Source organism: Sceloporus occidentalis, unplaced genomic scaffold (genome assembly GCF_023333645.1).
Source record: "Sceloporus occidentalis isolate IW3139 unplaced genomic scaffold, rSceOcc1.0.p SCAF_5, whole genome shotgun sequence".
Classification (NCBI taxonomy): Eukaryota; Metazoa; Chordata; class Lepidosauria; order Squamata; family Phrynosomatidae; genus Sceloporus; species Sceloporus occidentalis.
This window is the reverse complement of record NW_028316985.1, coordinates 124,199,461-124,219,368: the sequence shown is the minus strand read 5'-3', so window position 1 is coordinate 124,219,368 and position 19,908 is coordinate 124,199,461. Positions and strand designations below refer to the sequence as shown.

At 39.8% G+C, this 19,908-nt stretch overlaps 1 protein-coding gene across 9 annotated transcripts in view; it reads right to left on the bottom strand.

Annotated features, from left to right (window-relative positions):
• Positions 1–11,437: 11,437 nt before the first annotated feature.
• FAT1 (FAT atypical cadherin 1) overlaps positions 11,438–19,908 on the bottom strand; it is a 150,138-nt gene continuing 141,667 nt past the window's right edge. For 3 of the 9 annotated variants that reach the window (XM_089525328.1, XM_089525331.1, XM_089525327.1), the window contains 3 exons: positions 19,113–19,172; positions 14,587–14,622; positions 11,438–12,916 (listed from right to left, as the gene is read on the bottom strand). In XM_089525328.1, coding sequence (XP_089381454.1) covers positions 12,291–12,916; positions 14,587–14,622; positions 19,113–19,172 — 722 coding nt within the window. In that variant the 3' untranslated portion in view covers positions 11,438–12,290. Of the gene's footprint in view, positions 12,917–14,586; positions 14,623–19,112; positions 19,173–19,523; positions 19,561–19,908 lie in introns of those variants that run through there. The other 6 variants (XM_089525332.1, XM_089525329.1, XM_089525333.1 and 3 more) reach the window with 4 other exon arrangements.

Genomic DNA, 19,908 nt, shown 5'->3' with positions numbered 1-19,908 from the left:
GGATGATTCTGACTTTAGTGCTCAATTGTATGTCTTTGCTCTTCAGTATCTTTTCCAGTTCTTTCATAGCTACTCTTCCTATTCCTAGTCTTCTTATTATTTCTTGACTGCAGTCTCCATTCTGGCCAATGTTTGCTCCTAGATATGGGAATTCTTTAACTTTTTCAATTTCCTTGTTGCTTAGATTGAATTTGCGTATTTCTTCTGTGGTCATTATTTTTGTTTTCTTTATGTTTAGCATCAGACCTGGCTTTGCACTTTCATCTTTGACCTTCCTTATTAACTGTTCCAATTCCTGAATGTCTTCTGCTAATATTATGGCATTGTCTACATATCTGAGGTTGTTAATTTTGCTTCCTCCTATTTTCACTCCTCCTTTTTCTAATTCTAATTCTGCTCATTCTGCACTTCAGCTTTTCTGACTTTCTCCCTGCATATGATAGCTATCCATTTGAATTTCTTTTTGGTGATTCCCATCTTTTCCCCTTTCTTATACATGCCCCTTTTAAATCTTAGCTCAACTGAAAATTCTTTAGCCATCCATCCTGATTTCTTAAGACATCTCCCACTTTTTCCTCCTCATGGGAACTGTTTGCGATTGTGCCTTCAATATCTCACTTTCAAGGAACTCCCATTCATCTCCCATGGGATCACATCCAGTTTTTCCCTAAGTTTACTAAAATCATTCAGTGTCTTAAATCTAGAATGCATGTCTGAATGCATGGCTTCCCCTTTCTGCTGTATAATAAACTCCAGGATAACATGATCCTAAGTATCCTGCCACTTCCATTCTTTTAACTAGGTCATCACTGTTGTTCAGGATCTGATCTAAAGTACCTGATCCCCTTGTTGCCCCTTCCATCTTGTGGACAAAGAAATTATCTGGAAAACAAGTGAGGAATGTGTTAGACCTTATATTTCTGACAGTTTGACTTCCAATAAATAAAGTTGATGAAATCTCCCATTACTACTACATCTCTCCTTTGTTTGGTCATCTGTTCAAGGATAGCATCATCCAAGTTCTCAGTCTGTCTTGGTGGCCTATAGCAGACCCCCAAAATGACATCACTGTTGTTTTTCTCTCTCTTAATTTTTATCCAAACGGTCTCAATGTGGCTCCCAGGATTTAATGTTTTCATTCAGCTATACAAATGGCATTACGTCCAGTGAACTTACTCCAGACAAATATATACTGACTGCAGCTTAAGGCTACCAGATTGGGAAAATCTATTGCTCCTTGGGGCATGATTGGTTTCCATTGGGTTGAATAATGTCACAGAGGTGGAAGCTCATCCTGAGTATAGTCCCTCCTCTGGCATCATCCTATCTGCTCCACCATGTGCATTTTCTCTTTTCCATGCAGAGGCACACACATAATTTCATGCTTCTCTCTGCACTAAGAATGCCCATGCTATTTCTGATATGACATCAGATATAATGGGGGCATGGCTCACGTTCCCAGTCATGTCTATCTCACTTGCTAGTACATAAAGGTATTTAAATTTAGTTCCTTCACATATTATATTTAAGATACCATGAGCTCATTTTATTTTATTTTAGGAAACTGTTGACATGAGCAAGGTGAAGTATGCTCAACACACGTTGAGAAGTTATTTGCACATTGCCAATGTAATATTTCTAGAAGCTTGATAATCTTTAAAATTATGGAGGAAACTATTCTATGTCTTGATCGCAGTTACAGTCAACTTATGATTCTAAGTAAATAAATGGCTAATAGTCTAACAGATTATAGAGGGGATTCACACAGTCATAGAATCATAAAAGTGGGATTGCAAAACAAGGACCATCTAGTTCCAGGATGCCAAAGCTAAAGCATGCCTACAGGTGGTCATGTCTGACAAGTGGTTGTCCAATCTCTCTGTTGTAAGACTTCCAGCAGTGGAGATTCCACCACCATCCAGGTCTGGATGACTGATGATAAACTTTATTCAGGTATTACTTACCTAGTTTGAAGCAAAATGCAAAGAGGGGAGCACCCATTCCCTCCATCATCATCATCAAATGACAAGTCAGAAGAGAAGTTCTTGTTCATGTTGAACATCTCCATGTGAGCAAGAACCCTAATTTCCAACCTCTTTGCTCACACAGAAAGGAGCTCGACAGATGGGCAGAAAGGGGCAGTGAGACACCGACCCTTTCTGCCCCAGAAGTAGGCTGCGTCAACTACATGGCATGGCCTGTGCAGGCAGAAAAAGAAGTCCCGAAAAGGGGCTTCTTCTTGCATTGCAGAATGGGTGCCATTGGCATGCTCGCACACCATGATGTCGCCGTTGTGCGCTGTGCCATTTGGATGTGGCACAGGAGGCACGTCATTGGTGCGCATGCCGTCTGAACATGTGTGTGCCAAGATGGTGCCCGGATAGCTCGGTAGGGCTCAGGACTGTGTGGATTCTCCGTTCTCCCAAGCCCTAATTTTAGTTCCAGGCCAGCACATAGCGCCAAAGTCTCCATGTGAACAGGAACATTTTCTCTTAAGACTTGACATTTCCCACATGAGGAAAACTGGGATGAAGAAAGACCCCCTTTAACTGTCGATTCAAACCCTGAAAAGGAATATGAGACTGAGGCAATAAAAGTATAGGGGACCAGGAACATCAACAGCAGGCTAGTGGTAATTAAAAATACAATGATACAAACTCCCTTAAATAAGCATAAGCAGAATTCATGATGGAACATTCAAACTACCACTGAAAGACTGTTAAGTATAACAGTATGCCTGCTGATGCTATAATTTGAAATGATATACATGTGTGTGTGTTATGTATATAGGAGAAAGACTATAACCAAACAGTAAGTCTGCTCTCAGTCTGACTCTTGATAGCAGTGGGTGTAAAATGGCACATATTTTATCAATATAGATGTGTTTAAAAGGCCTCCCCCAACTCTGCTCTCTCTCATTTTCCCTTTGTGTCTAGTCCTACCACTCAACAGAGAGTGGTGCATTTTCTCAGACAGCTCATTTTCTGTATCATGAAGGCCAACAAATTATTTATTAATATTGTATTTGTACTGTTAGGGAGGGGGAGAACCTATGAGATTTTCTGCCCCAGGTGTCATTGGCAGCATGCATACTGATTTGATTAAAGGCAGGATGCTATTTGCTACTATGCCTTAGGCAGCAACATATCTGTACGGATCCATTTTTCTAATAGATTAATGTGCACACATTTTTTTTCTACATCAATCTGTAGGGACGATCCATTCCCCTGATGTTTCAGGTGTCGCAGATATGAGTTGATTGAGCCAAAGTAACAATTTGCTGTGAATGTCTCAAACTGACAGCTGAATGTTTTTTGGACAAAATTATTGTATAACAGCTGTTGTTTTCCAGCCAAAATTGTGTACCATTTAGGATGTTTGCCAAAGAAATAGCATCTGAATGTTATAGGTATTGATTTAGAGGTGAGCTGAGGTAGCGTGTCTCCCAGTTGTCAATGAACTGATCTTTCTTGAGTGTATCAGTCTTTCAACTAACCATTTAATTGGGATAGTTATAAATAACAAGATTTAAGTGTGCCTGTGCTCCATGTGACCCAGTGAGGGAATGGAGATAATGGGGGATGTTAGCAGGACAATGCCATTGGCATTGATTTCCATAACTTAAGGTACCATTCTTGCTATACATAGAATCAAAGGATCAAAGAGTTGGAAGGAGTCTCATGGGCCATCAAAGCCCAGCCCTCTGCTCAATGCATATCTCCAGCTAAAATGTCCCCACCAGGTAGTTGTCAAGCCTCTATTTGAAGTCATCCAGAGATGGAGACCCCACCATCTCTTTAGGAATTGGTTCCATTGTCAAACTGCTCTTTCTTTCAACAAGTTCCTAATAATGTTGAATTAAAACCTTCTGTTCTGTAACTTAAAACCCATTGCAGTTAATTCTAACCTCTGAGACAACAGAGAACAAGACTGCATTATCCGCTTTGTGGCAAGCCTTGCGGTATTTAAAGTGTGTGATCTTGCCACTCCTCACTCTTGTCTTCAATGCTGAACATGCTGAGATCCATCAACCTTTTCTTGTATGTTTTGTTCTCAATACCTCTTATTATCCTCTTTTCCCTTCTCTGAACTCATTCCCACCTGTTTATATCCTTTTTAAAATGAGGTGCCTAGAACTGAATGCAGTATTCCAAATGAGGCCTGACCAGTGCAGAACATACTGGGATGATTACAATATAATTTTAGTTACATAGAGTAATCCTCCTTCAGTAAAGTGAGTAAGTGAGGCACAATATTTAAAATCTGTATGTATCTGTTCTGCAGTAAAGAGTGACACGGTAAGGCTTTTAGCAAGATAAGCTAAAAGCCTCTGGGAGCACTTTGAAAATCATTGCCCCAAAGGAAGATGCAAATACATATTTAAGTAAGTTGCCTGTTGAATTTCTCATATTAAATGATTTTAAAAAATGTTCCAGTTCAGGAGCATGTCACTTTGCCATGTCAATATTTCAGACAGATTCACAGTTGGATAGAGAGCTTGAATGGTTGATAAATAGTTGGCAGTTCAACTTATATCTGCAAGGGCCAAAAGCAATAAAAAGAAAATATTGTTTTGTGGAGACAAAGAGAACTTCTGAACTTGGGAAAACTTCAGATACTGTTCACACAGTACTGAACTAGATGGGCCATTTATTCAAAGTGTAAGGCAGCATTTCTGTGCTCATAAATGTGGATCTCCTATTCAGCAGGAAGGTTTTTGTTGTAAAGAGAGTGTTCTCTTTATCCTTCTGTGGACCTAAGGGAAGCAACTTATTATTTCAGGTTTTTGAGACTTAGAATGCCTCTTTACAAGTGAGCATGCATATTATTATTTTTTTAAAACGGGGGACATTATATGCTAAGAAAATATGCATTTGTTGTTGTGCATATATTAAATATTTACATTTTGCATAATTTAGTCCATCATTTTCACACATTGGGGCAGGTAGACAGCTATGTAGACCAGTGAAGCCCTCAACCTCACAGATGAGAAGCTTCTGAGATTTCAGTAATCATCATTAACATCCCTTTAGATAAATGTTTGCAATTATTCTGGTTAGAAGCTTGTTGCTTTTTCAAATTCAGATTGAGATTTTCCAGTTGCTTTATCCTGCAGCCAAAAGTCACATGTAGCACTAGACCCAATGGTGTGCTGTGCTGGCTTCATGGGTACCTTGTGCCCATGAAGAGCTGTTTCTTTTTCAGCAGAAGAGCATTACAAGACAAAAGTGATCCTTAGATCCAGAGTTTTCCATTTACTGCTAACTCCTGTATCAAACTTCTTAGAAGCTCTTTGTCTAATAGAACCTGGGAAGCTATGTTTGATAATGTAATTTGTTACAACGGTAGTTCCAAAGCTCCTAAAGTTGTTGGTTGCGGTTATGTTGACAAATCTACAATTCTCAAAAGTTCTCTACAGTTCTCAAAAGTAACTAAAATAGTTATGGTTAGTTACTTTCAAAACCACCCAAAGACTAGAAGATGCTGTCCTGTGGTGGAAACACACTTGCCTCTCACCTACCAGTGTCGCCCCAAATCCATTACAGAACATGAGAAAGCAACATACTGTACAACACTTGAGGTATGTGATACCCTCTTCTCAGTAATGATAAAAGTAACTGAAAATATACCACAAAAAGAGCAGCTATGCCTTATTAAATTACAGTTGTAAAAGTAGTTATACCTTTATTATTGGAAAATAATTATAAATATCTAGTTATATGCAACAATGGGTTCTTCAGCAATTTTCTAAAGATTTTTCATAGCTCACTTTGGTATATGCCCAGCAGTCTGTATTGCCCTTATTCTCCACTTCTTATATTGTAACATGGAAAAGAATTGTGCAACCTTCCAGGTGCTGTTGGATTGGAAATCCCAGAATTATGGATAGTCTAGGGATGATGGGAATTGCAGATCAACAACATCTGGAGGTCTGTGTAATCCCCAATTATGACTTAGCACAGTCATGATACATTCTAGCATGGTCTAGTGATGGCAGATCTTCTGTGTGCCACTCTTCACTTACACAAAAACAAAGACCAAGGAGAAATTCACTTCTCCCTCCTTTTGAGTCTGAATCTCTGTACACCCACAGAATGGTGGGACCCACATCCAGGACTTCCAACCAGAACTTGGCAAATGGCAAGATCTCTGACCCACAATCCCCTTTGAACTGATTCATGCATGTCATCCAGATTAGGTGAGCCACTAAACTGTGCATAAATAAAATCCTCCCAGGAAATGAAAAATACTTTATTGAAATGATCAGAAAGAATTCCTCCTCCCAACACCACTTTTTTTGTTCTTGCTGTGTTCTTTCAATTTCAGTCCTTTCTCTTTAGCTTTACTCTTTGTCAGCCTATCCAAAATGTGCAGGTGATGAGACATAAACTCCTGAGTCGGTAATTTTCTCAACATGGTGTGAGAATAAGTGCCAAGCAGGCCTCCTTTGGAAACCATATTATACCCTGTATAGGATGCACAGTTAAGCTTTAGTTGATGCCTACCTTTTAAACATTCTCAGGCCGCTTTTTCATTGGAAAATCAAAAGCACATTAATGCTCTTTGTCATAAGCTGTTTGAAATGCTTCAACTTTTGCATGGCAAAAATTATTACAACCCTTTCTTTGCAAATTTCCTAGCCAATTTTTCTCGTAATTACTGGATGCATTGTCCAGTGGCAGTAGGATGAAATTGGACAGTGGGAAGCAGCTGTTAATAATAATAATAATAATAAATTATTTATATCCCACCCCTAAGGCTATTTGTATGTTCCAGCTTCTCTGTGCCTGCTTATATATTGGTCTGTTTGCCTGAACACTAGTGAAATCATACACAATATGTCACCGCCTATACATGTATATTTATACTTTGTGCATTATGTCACTGCCTATAAAGATACATTTGTGGAATATGCTATGCTCTTGACTTTGGAACAAAGTGGAAGGAATCCAGTTCAGTCCCTCCCTGCCCCATCTTAACAAAGCAAAAAACACAAAGGGGGGGGGGAATAAAGAATGTACATACCCGAAGTATCTCCCTTTGATTCCTCATTATCATACCAATCATATGAATAAACATAGTTATATATGTTATGCAAAATAGCTTCCCCCAACCTGGCATTCTCCCAGCAGGCTGGAATTACTGTCCAAGGGTTTTTCTGAGAATGATGGGAGTTGCAGAACACCAAGCTGGGGAAAACTGATGTGACCTATTATGGAAGAGTGCTTTCACTTTGGCTGTATGGTTCTATGCCTGCAGATAATCACTTCTTAAGTTTTCTTGACCACCAGAGAAGGAATCCTAGTTCTGGATATCATTCAAATAGAAACTGCTCAGCAATATATTTTACTAAGTAGTAAAAGAAAAAAAAGAAAGAAAGATAAAGATAGGACATGTCTCAGGATCCAAGGCATATAAGAAGTATGAGCTCATATAAATCCAGAGGCTGGCAAGGAAAAAGAAATCCTCAATCTCTCTCTCTCTCTCTTCTTTCTGGACTTTGCCTTATTTCAGAACCCCTCTCTAAAAGTGGAGTAATAGTTTGAAGGTTAGCATGCAATATAGACTTCTCAAAGGTGCCCTTTTAAAAGGGGGCTTAATTTGATTCAGCTGATTTGATCACCAGCTAGCTATTTTTCTCCTCCATGTGATCAGTCTCAGATGAATTCACATTTGCATGAATTATTGGCGGTGCATGTGCCTGTTCTGTTTACTTCCATTGAGCTGGCAATGTGTGCTTTACTTGCACGATTTGGTTATTTTAGAAATAATTTGGGAGCAGCAGTCCAGAAAAGATGCTGCTGCTGAAGCGCAAGGCAAATTTCAGTCCACTGGCATCAAAACTTATAATGAAGATGATAATAAAATGTGAATGCAAATAATAAAATGTGAATGGAAACCAATGGATGGGTGAAGGGTGACAGTAGAATACCTAATTTTGCTGTCTTTATGAGACAGAAAAAATGTATTGGTGAATATGAGATGGAAAGTTCCAAACACAAATTATATGGAAATAAAAGCAAAGAAAAAAGAAAACTGCCCAGTTTTCAGATTCCCAACAAAAGAAGACAGCAAAGAATCCTCTCTGGTAGTATTCAGCTCCTCCCTCCATTTCCAAGATCTCATATTTCAGAGTAAAATGAAATTACAGTATCATCAAGTCCCTTTCTCTACTCTCGCATCGTTAAGCAGGAAACGTAAATGGACTTTCAGGATTCAGATATGAGGCTTTGACAAACTCCAGTGCTCTGTTTTGACTAATTTATCATCAGTTTCAATTTGTACCATTTGATGATGATGAAGAGCTTGATGAGCAAACTGTGTTTAATTCAGCCTCCCGCAGCTTGATATCTTGGGATGTCTTGGGATGCAATTAGCATCATCCACAGCCCACATGGGGCCAATTCTACACTGGCTAGGGAAGACAGCGCTCACAATCAAAATCACCTGCAAAACTATCAAGTGTTTATAAAGTAAGAAAAGATACACAGATAATGACATGCCTTACTAATTATTATATTTAAATGGACCAGCCTTTTAAAAATACTCCCCCCCCCCCCCTTTCACAGGATATTTTTAGTTGTCCAGCTCCAGCAAGAGATGTTTTCTTCATGAGCAGATTAGCCAGTGTGGATAAACACACAACTGCCAGTTTAAAGGTTTCCAAACCTGGTAAAGATGAGGTGTTACAAAAGCAGGCCACTGCAGAAGAGGTGGGTGCCCTTCTCCTCTGCACTCTCCTGGTAGGCAGACCTGGTACATTTCAGCTGCTAGTTCGGCTGTGTTTTATTTTATTTTATTAAACACACATACAAATATAAAACACTTGTTTTTGAGGGGTTGAGTTACTTTGGGGCATTAGGGGAAGCAAACTGCCACATTTTAGAGTTGTTGGTTTTCATGAGAAAAACTGCCCCCAACTTGACCCTTCTCCCAAAATAGTGGGATTCTGGCGATTCAAGAGCTGCACTGCATGTGGCCTATGGATGTCACTCTGTTCATCCCTGAGGTAAATAGAGATGAGGAAAGCATGGTTGAGTTAGAATGCAACTTAAAGATTCTTCCTTGTGATTGGCTCTATGATGTCTTCCATTGCAGATTCTTGTTCTGATGGAACACATTTCCAAGCGTGATGCTTCAAGAATTCATACTGGTGTGAGAACTCACAAGACCTTAAACTTTGTTAATATTTGAGAAGTTGACTCTTCTAACACTAATGTTTGTTTCTGTTCACCAGACAGAAAAGTGTCATTAGCACTTTAGTTCATTAGCTTGTGGGCTTGCAAAATGCCCGTTTATTATTATCATTTTTTTAAAATGTAGATGCTACAGATGGAATTTGGGATCCCTGGTTCCTGCATGCAAAACATGCCCTACACCATTCATCTTTGCAGACTATGGTGCATTACAGATGTGCCAAAGGGGCGTATTAGGGTTAGGAAGGGAGGTGGTAGGGTTGAGAAGGGGCGTCCCTTCCAGACACCCTTCAACCCTAGTACGGACTGAGTCCGTACAAAATGGCGGCGCCCGTCCACACGAGGGCCACCATTTTGACGTCGTGGACACGTAGTGTCTGGACGTCGCACGGTGGAAATGACACCGTGAGTGCGCAACTAGCGCCTTGCGGCGCCACTTCCAGGCCGCAGAAAGAAGCACCATTTTGGCACTTTTCTTGCTGCGCCCGGGAACTGCGCGGTTTGGCCACTGTGGTTCCCAGACGCAGCAACTGGCAGCGGCGCGAGACCGTCCATTTTGGGCGGTCTGTAACACACCTATGTTTATTGACTATAAATGAAGTGGCAGAAAAGATTCAGTGATTCAGTTATAGGTGAAAATATTCTGCTTAATCGCAGATGTGCTCAAGACATTTCTGGTTAAGAGTCTTACACCTTTGATTTAATGACTGATCCATCTGCTGCTGTACTTGCAATGTCCACTAACCATAAAACTTGCTTCTCAACAAACCTTTAACAAACAAGGTGTTTTTAGGATGAGTGAAGTGCACATGTTAGTGAGGACTGAAAGGAAAAGAGATGCAAATCAATGAGCCAATGTAATTCAACGGATTGTAAGAAGAGATCCCATGTATTAGGATTTCGTGACAGTTTCCAAGCATGTTGGATCCCCCACCCTCAGCTATCATTATGGCATATACCTAAAAAGACACAAAAAGCCTTTTTAAGGATCTATTAAAATGTGCCCCTAGAGGTCAATGATGATGAACCCCATGCCATTTCATGGTTTAAGTAATAACTTACATATCAGACTGAATTAATGTGATTCAGCAAATTAACAATCTGATTTAGCTGTGTGAATATATTCACATCCCCATTGCTAACAGCCAGCATTAAAAAATAATTTTTAAACCTTATGTTCCAGGAAGTGTTGGTGAGGTTTGGGTGTAATGTTAATGGAATTGTATATTACTGTTATTTCCTGTTATACTGTTTAAGAGTCCAGATGTTGTTTGGTATGTATTATTACTTGCACGGTTCTTTGAACTGCAGGTCAAAGAACTCAGTCAGGGCTGTCAATCATTTTTGTTCTAGAGTTTTGAAATCTCGGTAAGCCATATACTCTTCTTTTGGCAAAAGGTAGTTGTATCAGATAAGCTACTGTCAAAATGATTCTACAAGATGCATAGTGCATATTATCTTAATGGCCTTTAGCCACTCTTTAAGTGGAAGAGACTGACAACATATTGCAGCATGTATGTTTTTAAATGAACTGGAAAGCTAGTTGGTAATGAAGCTGTGCAATTATGTTAAGATTACTATAAAGTGCTTACACTTCAAAGCTAGCATTATGTTCTATAATGGAAGAGTCAGTACCCCAGCAAATGCATAATGTGTCCCATCCTGAGATGTGAACACTTACTTGGACAGAAAATCTTACAACTTATTAGGTACTTACACTATTATGTGAACAATAAACATGATTAAGTTTCTACTAAGATTTCAATGACACTGCTACTCTTTACCTTCTAAATATACAACAGCATTACAAGCACTAAATGCAAACCTGAAATGAACTGGCAATGATAAAAAAGAACAATATGTTTCCAGGAACCATTTATGTCAGCAACATTTTGGCCATCTTCCAAATAAATGATGCATAGAGTTATGCTCTGTAAAGAAAACATAAAGCAATTTACCATAGTGCAAAATCAGAGCATTAAAAAAGGAGAACTGCAATATTATGCTCATTCTTAAATATGACATCCATTCCTTTTATTTGTGTTATCCAGACCAATGTTTTTGGACTTTAAATAAGTAGGCTCACAGTGCCATCTAGTGGATATGTAAAATGCAGTTTAAGTATCATTTTTGAGTAGCAAACAGCAAGTTGCATGTCTGCAATATTAGGCCCATATTTTAGACAGGAGATTGATAGAGTAACCAAAGCTTGAGTATTTTATTAATAATTTATTGTCAGTAAGAAAGACTGGCTAATGGTAGATTTCAGTAAAAACCTTTACAAGACCATTGCATCACAAATATACAGACACTATAAAAACTGTGCCAAGTGGTTTTGGTTCTAAACAGGTATGCAGTGGGCTCCCAGCACACTTTTCATGAAAGGAAAAAAAAATGTTTACTGTTCTAGAGTACACAAACCTATGTAGGACATTTTTCTGTTTCTTGCTGGGAAAACATCTGATGTCTTTTACAAGTGGAAATTATGTACACTTGGAAATGCAGGGTTACACTGAAGTCCATAAATGAAATGTTAAACATTTGTGAGAAGGAACAGAAATACAGAGAATTCCTGAATGTAATATAAACCCAGGGGAGGAGGAAGTGGGTTTGGTTTAATGGCACACTAAACACCACTAAAATCAGTGGAAATCAAATGGAAATTATCTACAAAAATCTAATTAAAATTATTGAAATCAAAACTGTACATAAAATTTACAAAGAGATAAGATAAAAATGATTTGTTCTCGAACAATATAAATACATTTATCATGCTAAAATGACAAAGTGGTATGTGTTTTTGCTTTCTTTCTTTAACATAGACAATGTAGGTACAAAAAACACTGGGGGAGGGGTGGCACAGCCAGTGGGAGACCTGTGACCAGTCAAACTGCAGGAGGTCAGAAAATGGAGGATTGGTTAATACATTGAAATGAACCATGTGATCCAGTGCAGCCATGCCAGTTTTAGCTCACTGAAAGAAAAGCGCTCAAGCACTGCTAAGGGGAAAAAAAATAAGCTCTCCAAGATTTCTCTAGAATCCTTTAATTTTTAAGTTCATTAACATCCAGGCACTTTTAACGAGGAAGAGTGTCAGACTTCTGTGTGCTGCTGAGGATCGAGTGGCGGAATGATCACCTCTTCAAAGTGTCCATCATCTCCACTCTCATAGTCACTCATCATGACCTCAGACTCCATTTCACAGCATGCTGACACATCGGAACATGAAGCCGTGGAAGCGTACACAGACATGGACATGTTGTCTACAGGGGGTGCTTCAAAGTCTCTACTGTATCCTACAGCATAAGGATCGTATGGTTCTCTATAATTACTGGAGACTCCATTGGCTGTGTTCTGAGGTTCCGACATGTCTGAAGGATAGTGATGGGGAAGATACTGGTTGAGGTTGAACCTTTGCCTGCTCCTTGAAGAGGATCCCAAGCTACCCATAGTAGACATGTCCCTGGACTGCTGTATTGAGTCAAACTGATCACTGTATTCAGGTGGTAGTGGTGGAAGGTCGTCAGGCACTGGAAAGTCATCTGGAGGAGGTGGGAAGTCACTCTCGATGTCATAACCTCCAGGGTAATAGTCTGCATCGATGGAGTTTGGATCTGTATACAGGGGTGCCGGCTCTTCAACCACTTCATAATTTGGATACTCCTGTATGCCAGGCAGTTGGACATTTGGCATCCAGTCAGATGTATCCCAGTGATATCCTGTAAAGCAGAAACAAGAATGGGTTTCAATACCCAGGCCATGGCACAATCATAAACCCAGGGGGAAACACCAATACACTGCACAAAAGACAAGACAACCACCAATGATTAGAGGAAAAGCATAATTGGAGTAGTCTAATGATGCCTCTCCCCCTGTTAACAAAAGCATTCAGTGTTACAACCACAAGTTCACAGTGTGCCATGCAATAGATAGTTTATTATTCATAGACTGGCTATAATTTCAACATACCTCACCCTAAATTAAGAGGAGCTGTAGGCCACCCTAAGGAATGAGCTGATACACAATGGCAGAAAATCATTCTATATTTTACACAAAGTGTAAAACAGCCTCTCTTGTTCTCATTAAATAACTACTGCTAGTGCACAGCAGGGAGCCAGCATATGGGAGTGGTTTGAATGTTGGACTAGGGCTGTGGGAGACCAGGATTGGTATTCCTGTTCAGCCATGGAAACCCACTGGGTGACCTTGGACAAATCCTATTCTGTCAGCCAAAGCTGAAGGCAATGGTAAACCTCGTCTGAATATATCTTGCCAAGAAAACCTTGTGATAAGGTTGTTGTAGGTTAGAGCTGACTTGGATGAGAATAAAAATAACAAAGTATGTGGCAGCCAATTACTAAAACATTTTGTGCTCTGAATGTACATTGTGACCCCAACTACAAGAAAAATGAGGTCTGACTTGATCTAACAATAATCACACCAACGGTGTTTATTCAGGGGCCAGAACTGCAAGGTTTGACCATTAGCATCAATGGGAATAGGGTAACTAATAAACTTGGTTCACTGATTTCAATGAGTTTAAAACAGGAATCCTGGAGGATTTTATTTGATCTGCATTTTTATAGTGAACCAATTTAATCCCACTTTTCTGTTTTACTGGTGGAGTGGAACACAGACCTTGCTCAGATTGTACACTTTACTGAATTCTGTGATAAAGAATTTTGGTCTGTTAAAAAATGAATAAAAATACACATTTTAGGGAAAATGTGTATTTTCAGGTAAATGCATTTAAGTTAGATGTGGATTTTTAAAAACAAATTCACTGAACCAAATAGAAATGAAACAGATTGAGCACATACAAAACTGAAAAGGAATGAAACATACTGATTGGCCTACCTCTATTTTTAAAGCACATTAAGTTTTCTGGATTAGGAGCAATATAAATTCAGGGTTCTCCAATTGGTAAATTATCCAGAACATTTATTGGTTTGTCACTAATTATTGCCCATCAGCTCAACAAGTAATTTTTACTATTAAAATATTATTGGGTATTTGGGCTTTTAAAAAATAAAGTCTATTAGTAAAGACATTCAAGCATTCAAATGTGAAACCAAAATCTCAGAAAAGTAGTAATCTTATCATGCACAAGTTGTAATATTGCTTTGAACTGTAGAACAAGTATTGCACTGGAAACAAAAATACAACTTGTTTGAGTGGTAAAACACATCACTGTGTTATATCAAGCATCTTAATTTTGTGATAGCTTAGGAAATCTATAGCACTACAAAACAAGTTTAATATCTGGTAAACTGAAGAAATTACTGTACAAACACATTCAGCAAACAACCAAGTGCAGGTTAGTGTTGGGAGCAAATATTAACAGGAACCATTCAGTGAATGTCAATGAACAACTACATGCAGAAGTCACCTCTTGAATTGCTCAGGTCAGGAACAGCAAAAGACTCTTTAGATGGCAAAGTGAAGAGAGAGGGAAGAAAATAGGTGCAGTTAGGAACCAAATCATTAAAAAAATCCCTGAAGGCCTCCAAACAGTATTAACAAATGTGGTGGTAATGGCATGACATAAAAACACACCTCTACTTTTGCCTGTTCCAGCTAAGAGAGAAAGGCTACAGTTTAAAGCTGAGATCTGAAGAGACCCTTTGGACTATTATCTGAAACTCCACACAGTTCCAAAAAAAGCATGTCACGATGAATGATCTCAGAAAGTAACAAAAGTGCATCTGCTCTTGACTGAGTTGGACTTATGCAATATAGTTTTATGCCTGTATTTTTTATGGCCCATTCTAGAATTCTGCACAAAAAATAGCTAAGTGGATTGCAGAAATATTATGTATTACAGCAGGTATGGGTAACTGGCAGCTGATCAGATGAGGTCTGCAGGAACTTGCCAATAAACTGCAGTCAAGTGAATAGTTTCCCCGCCTCTAAGTCACTGGCATCTGCTTTCAAACCTAACTGTAGTGTGTATGTAGCCAGCGTGAGGCACGATTGGATGGAGGCAGCTGGGAAAGAAGTTTTAAGCACTGCACTGGGATACTTCTCAAAACTCTCCCTCTGCATAGCAATTAAGGCATGGCATGTTTGCCATTAGTAACAATGGAAGGTTTTTTTTAAAATTAAACCTAATTGGTGGGAGAATCTCTATGTGTTTGGTGTGTAAGTATATTGAGCCCTTGTGTGCAGCATCTGGATACACTTCCCTCTATGGCTTTGGTTCTATATGCTCTTTATAGGACTCAGCCATTATGACATGCTTCCCATGTTAAACAGTTTTTTAACATCTTCCTTTTTTACTGCAGAGGGTTTTTTTGTCTTTGGGGATAAGGGGGGGGGGCATACTGTTGTGTTAAACCTTGAGGCTCACTGCACCCTTCAGAAACCTCCCCCCTTAAGGGTACAATTAATCTATGAATCTATGAAATTTGGCTACCTACAGATTCACAGAATGAGTCTGCTATCAATCTCTGTTATAGATTCTATAGGAACTATCTTCCCAACCTTTTCGACTCATGTAAATCTAAGGGCTCTATAGAGCACAGGTTGGGAATGGCTGCTCTATGTTATAGGTTTGCTAGGAACCATTTTCATATCTCTTTGTGATTTATGCTTTTAGAAATGCCTTATTGCAACTAAAATCCAATGTAAGCATGCAGAACGGAAGCATACTTTGTGTACCATACCTTCATTTCCCTGTGGTTCCCCCTGCCATGTGTTTTATAACTATGTGCTTTATCCAGCTTGACGTTGGTGGAATAATGAATCAAGATCCAGCAATCCCTGTTTGGACAGACAGCTATGTATGGTGGCTGCTTAAGAAGTACCACATACTGATGCTAACCCAGGCTGGGAAACTGCTGTCTGCAATTAAACTATTGTTGAATTACAAGCCTCAGCATCTGTAGCCAGCATAGCCAAAAGTGAGGGATTATGCAGTCTAACAACATCTGGAGGGCCACAGTTACCCAGTCCTGCCCTAATGAAATCCACAGTGATCACTTATAGGATTTGGTCACAAGCCCCATCAAGTATTGCTATCTACTTGCAACCACCTAAAATACCCAGGGAAATGGAAAATCTTAATTGTTAGTTGTCCATACAGAGTTTAGATGATTTTAAGCAGCTGTAACAAAGCAACTCCACAGTATGTGGTTGTAACTCCCAACTTATTAATACAAATATAGAATGTTGTATGCGAAGAAATGGATTGAAGCAACATTTATTTCAACTGACTAGACTGGTTTGTGTAGTATTGATGGAAGATAGAAAGATAAAAATATATGTTCTCCCACCAACCACCCTGCTTTAAGGTGGGAACTTAGTATAAACCAAAAATCTAGATGCACTGGGAATTAGTGAGACACTCTGTATACTTCAGACAAGGCCACAGTTATTGCTCCTGTTTCTAGGTAATGCTCCCTGAGTGTATTCGTAAGGATTACATTCAGTAATCTTTATAAATCTTGTATATTAAATCATATTATTATTACCTTTATTGGTATTCCTCCAGTAAATTAATTGCATTTAAAGCAGTGACTTGGCAGCTTAGGGCTCAATCACTGGGCCACACCAGCTCTGAAACTGTACTCATTTAGTTAGCTAGCTGTCTAAGAAAAAAATAATTTTTCAACAGTTTTAATGCACTGGCATATTACCAGTTTTATCAACTTTCTGCCTCTATCTACTATCTTTAACTGAACTGCATTCTTTCCACTCTGGTTTCTAAGACCAATGTGGGTACAATTCAAATTGTGCTTCCTAATTGTTCTGGAGCTTTTGAGTGTCCCATACATCAGATAATTTAGGATTAGGAAAGGCTTCAAAGATACAGTATATTAAAATTCTAATTTTCAAAAAACTAAGAAAAAGCTGGTATTGCATGCTGCACATCCCAGTGTAGATACTATTTTGGAATCTCCATCTGATTCATCTTTCGACTGTATGCTTTGGGATCTGAATGGTAACTCCCAGACATTCTTGAGACATATGTAAGGGTAGTGGTGGAGACCTGCACTGCAATAATCAGATGACCTTTTAATATAGATTACTGTTTTTCACATAGGAGAGACAAAGGCGGGTTACAGACGGGCAAAAAGGGGTGTGTTCATGAGGTCATGAAGGTGTAGCCTTTAGACGGGTCTTACCTGAATGCCGCCATGAACGCACCACCCGCACGCCCCAAGCGGGAAGAAGTGGCATTAAAAAGATGCCGCTTTTCCCCGCTTCTTTTTGATAAGCGGCGTACGTGCGCATCTCCGTATATAAGCTGCTGCACCGATACGCCAGAATTGTTACGCCGCTAATTTAAGTTGCCCATTTAAAAGCTCCGTGTCTGCTGCGTCGCATAATGAGTCAGGGTCCCAGGACATGCGCGGTTTGCAGTCAGGCTTTAATTGCAGCGTCAGATGCCAGGCAGCTGTGGAAGCTGCGGCACAGCTGCACTCTATTTTAATGCTCGTAACCCTAACCCTAGAGCAACATGTACGCATGCGCTGCTAGAATTGTGGAAAGTTTGGAATTTAAAGTGAACCCCTACACACATTCCTGCGCCATTTTCACCTAACAATAAAAAAAACACTAAAACTTTAAATATTTACATATGTACAAGGGAGGTGATGGGGGATGGCAGGGGGACAGCAGTGGCAGCGGCGACAGCTGTGGCTGTGCATTGCAGATTCAGCAAGAGCACGGGGACCAAAGGAGAGGAGGCATCCATGATGCCAGTGAGACTGGCAACGTGCAAGCGGACAAGGATGCCATCACCAGCTGGCAGGAGGCCACCTTTGTTCTTGGGTAGGGCGGGGGAAAAAGTTTAAAGGGGCCTGGGTGCTTTAAATGTGCACATACGCTTTCTGCCGCCGGTGCTGACCACCGCAGCTGCGCAAAAGAAAAAAAAGCCCCGTTTTTGGCTGCCCGTGCGGAAGCTGCCTCTCTCTTTGCAGCGTCCTGCAAGGCGGCGGTATGGAAGCTGCGGGTAAGAAACGGCCCCAGGTGAGGCGTCTTCACTACCCCCAGTGTGGAAGCCCCATCCACCTTAGCCACGCCCCCGGGGCGGGTGGTCTGGAGGCTCCGTATTCAGGTGAAGACACCTTCAAGACATCTTCCCCTGCCCATCTGTAGCCCGCCAAAGACTTTCCCCAAACCATCTGGTGCACATCTGAGATATTCTGAATCAGTATTTGGTCTCAAGGAAGTCCTAATCCAGAATCAGTTGTGGTAGGCTAGTGAGCTGTGTTTAGCTGAAAGGTGTTACAGTGATTGGGTTGTAACCCTGCCACTTCATTCCATTCCTGACCTCCCCAAATTGACAAGAAGGTCTGAAAAGGAGTTGCAAGAATGATGAACAGGACTACAGAGGGACATGAAGTTTCAAGCCTTGTTTAACCAGGCTTTTCTTATTAGCCATATTTGGCTCCAACTCTTTTTCAAACCATTTCTGGTAAAGTTAGGGTGTTGGGAGTAGAGGGGGCAGGGCAGTGTGTTTTATACTCATGTAGAAACATGATTATTTGAAAAATAGCTAAGGTCACGAAGGGAATTCCTTAACTGTTTTTTACTACATAAGCCCCTCTAACCTAAATGACAGTTCCACTACTGCGTGGCTTTACATCAAAAGTCATTCATTTCAATCGTGCTAACATAACATGTTTCTTCTGGGTGGGGCTCAGTATGGCTGTGAACATGCTAATATACAATGTCACTTGGTGATCCTTGTGCACATATGTGTAAAGACATGCCTCTTACAAGCAGAGGTGTAAGAGGCACATCTTTAAGACATCTGTATTTATAACTATATAATGCATACTGAGTACATAAGGCCATTTCTAATAAAAATGCATAAAATAATATATAACACCAATTTTTATCATATATTACAAGACAAACACATGCAGTGTTCTGCCCAGGCAGTAAATAAAAGTGAAAACTATATACCTTCTTTTCCCACCGAGTCAACAACAGCATTGACAAGGTGTATTACAGTCACTAGGGAAGCTTGTAAAAAGTATAGAAGAAGCAAATCAAAAAAAGAAACCTATGATTAGCAGCAGTTTCAGACAGCATATAACAACATATCAATAACCACAAAGTATTCAACAATTAGGTGTACATGTAATATCTGAAATATTTCAGTTGGCAATAAGCATGTATTCTTTACATGGGCAACCAGACACTGGTACCAGTAACGCTGTTTTAACTAGACAGCTATATTCAAAATAATTATTGTTTTGCTCTGATTAATACACTTTGAAGTCCATAAACATCTACAGGCACTCCTATCTACCCAGATATTTTGCAAAGGTCATTAGAGGCACAAATGGGTTGTAAAAATGAACATGCACATACATTTTAGCCGCTGCTAGGGTCATTCACACTTTAGTACCTGGGAATGAATAAAAAGCAGAGCCAGCCCTGGTTAGTACTTGCATGGGAGGCCACCAATAAATACCAGATGCTGTAGGCTATATTTCAGAGGAAGGAACTGGCAAGACCACCTCTGAGTATTCTTTGCCTTAGAAAAACCTTATGAAATTAATGGGATAGCTGTAAATCAACAGATGAATTGAATAGTGCAGGATATTCACATGCACAAAGTGCAAAGTCTGCCCTCCACATTTGCAGCTTCAACTTTTACGGATTTAATTATTTGTGGATTCTAGTCCTCCAGCCTGACTCTGTGGCCAACTTCCACCAGAGATTGTGCTGGAAGACCCAGAGATTCACTAGGCAT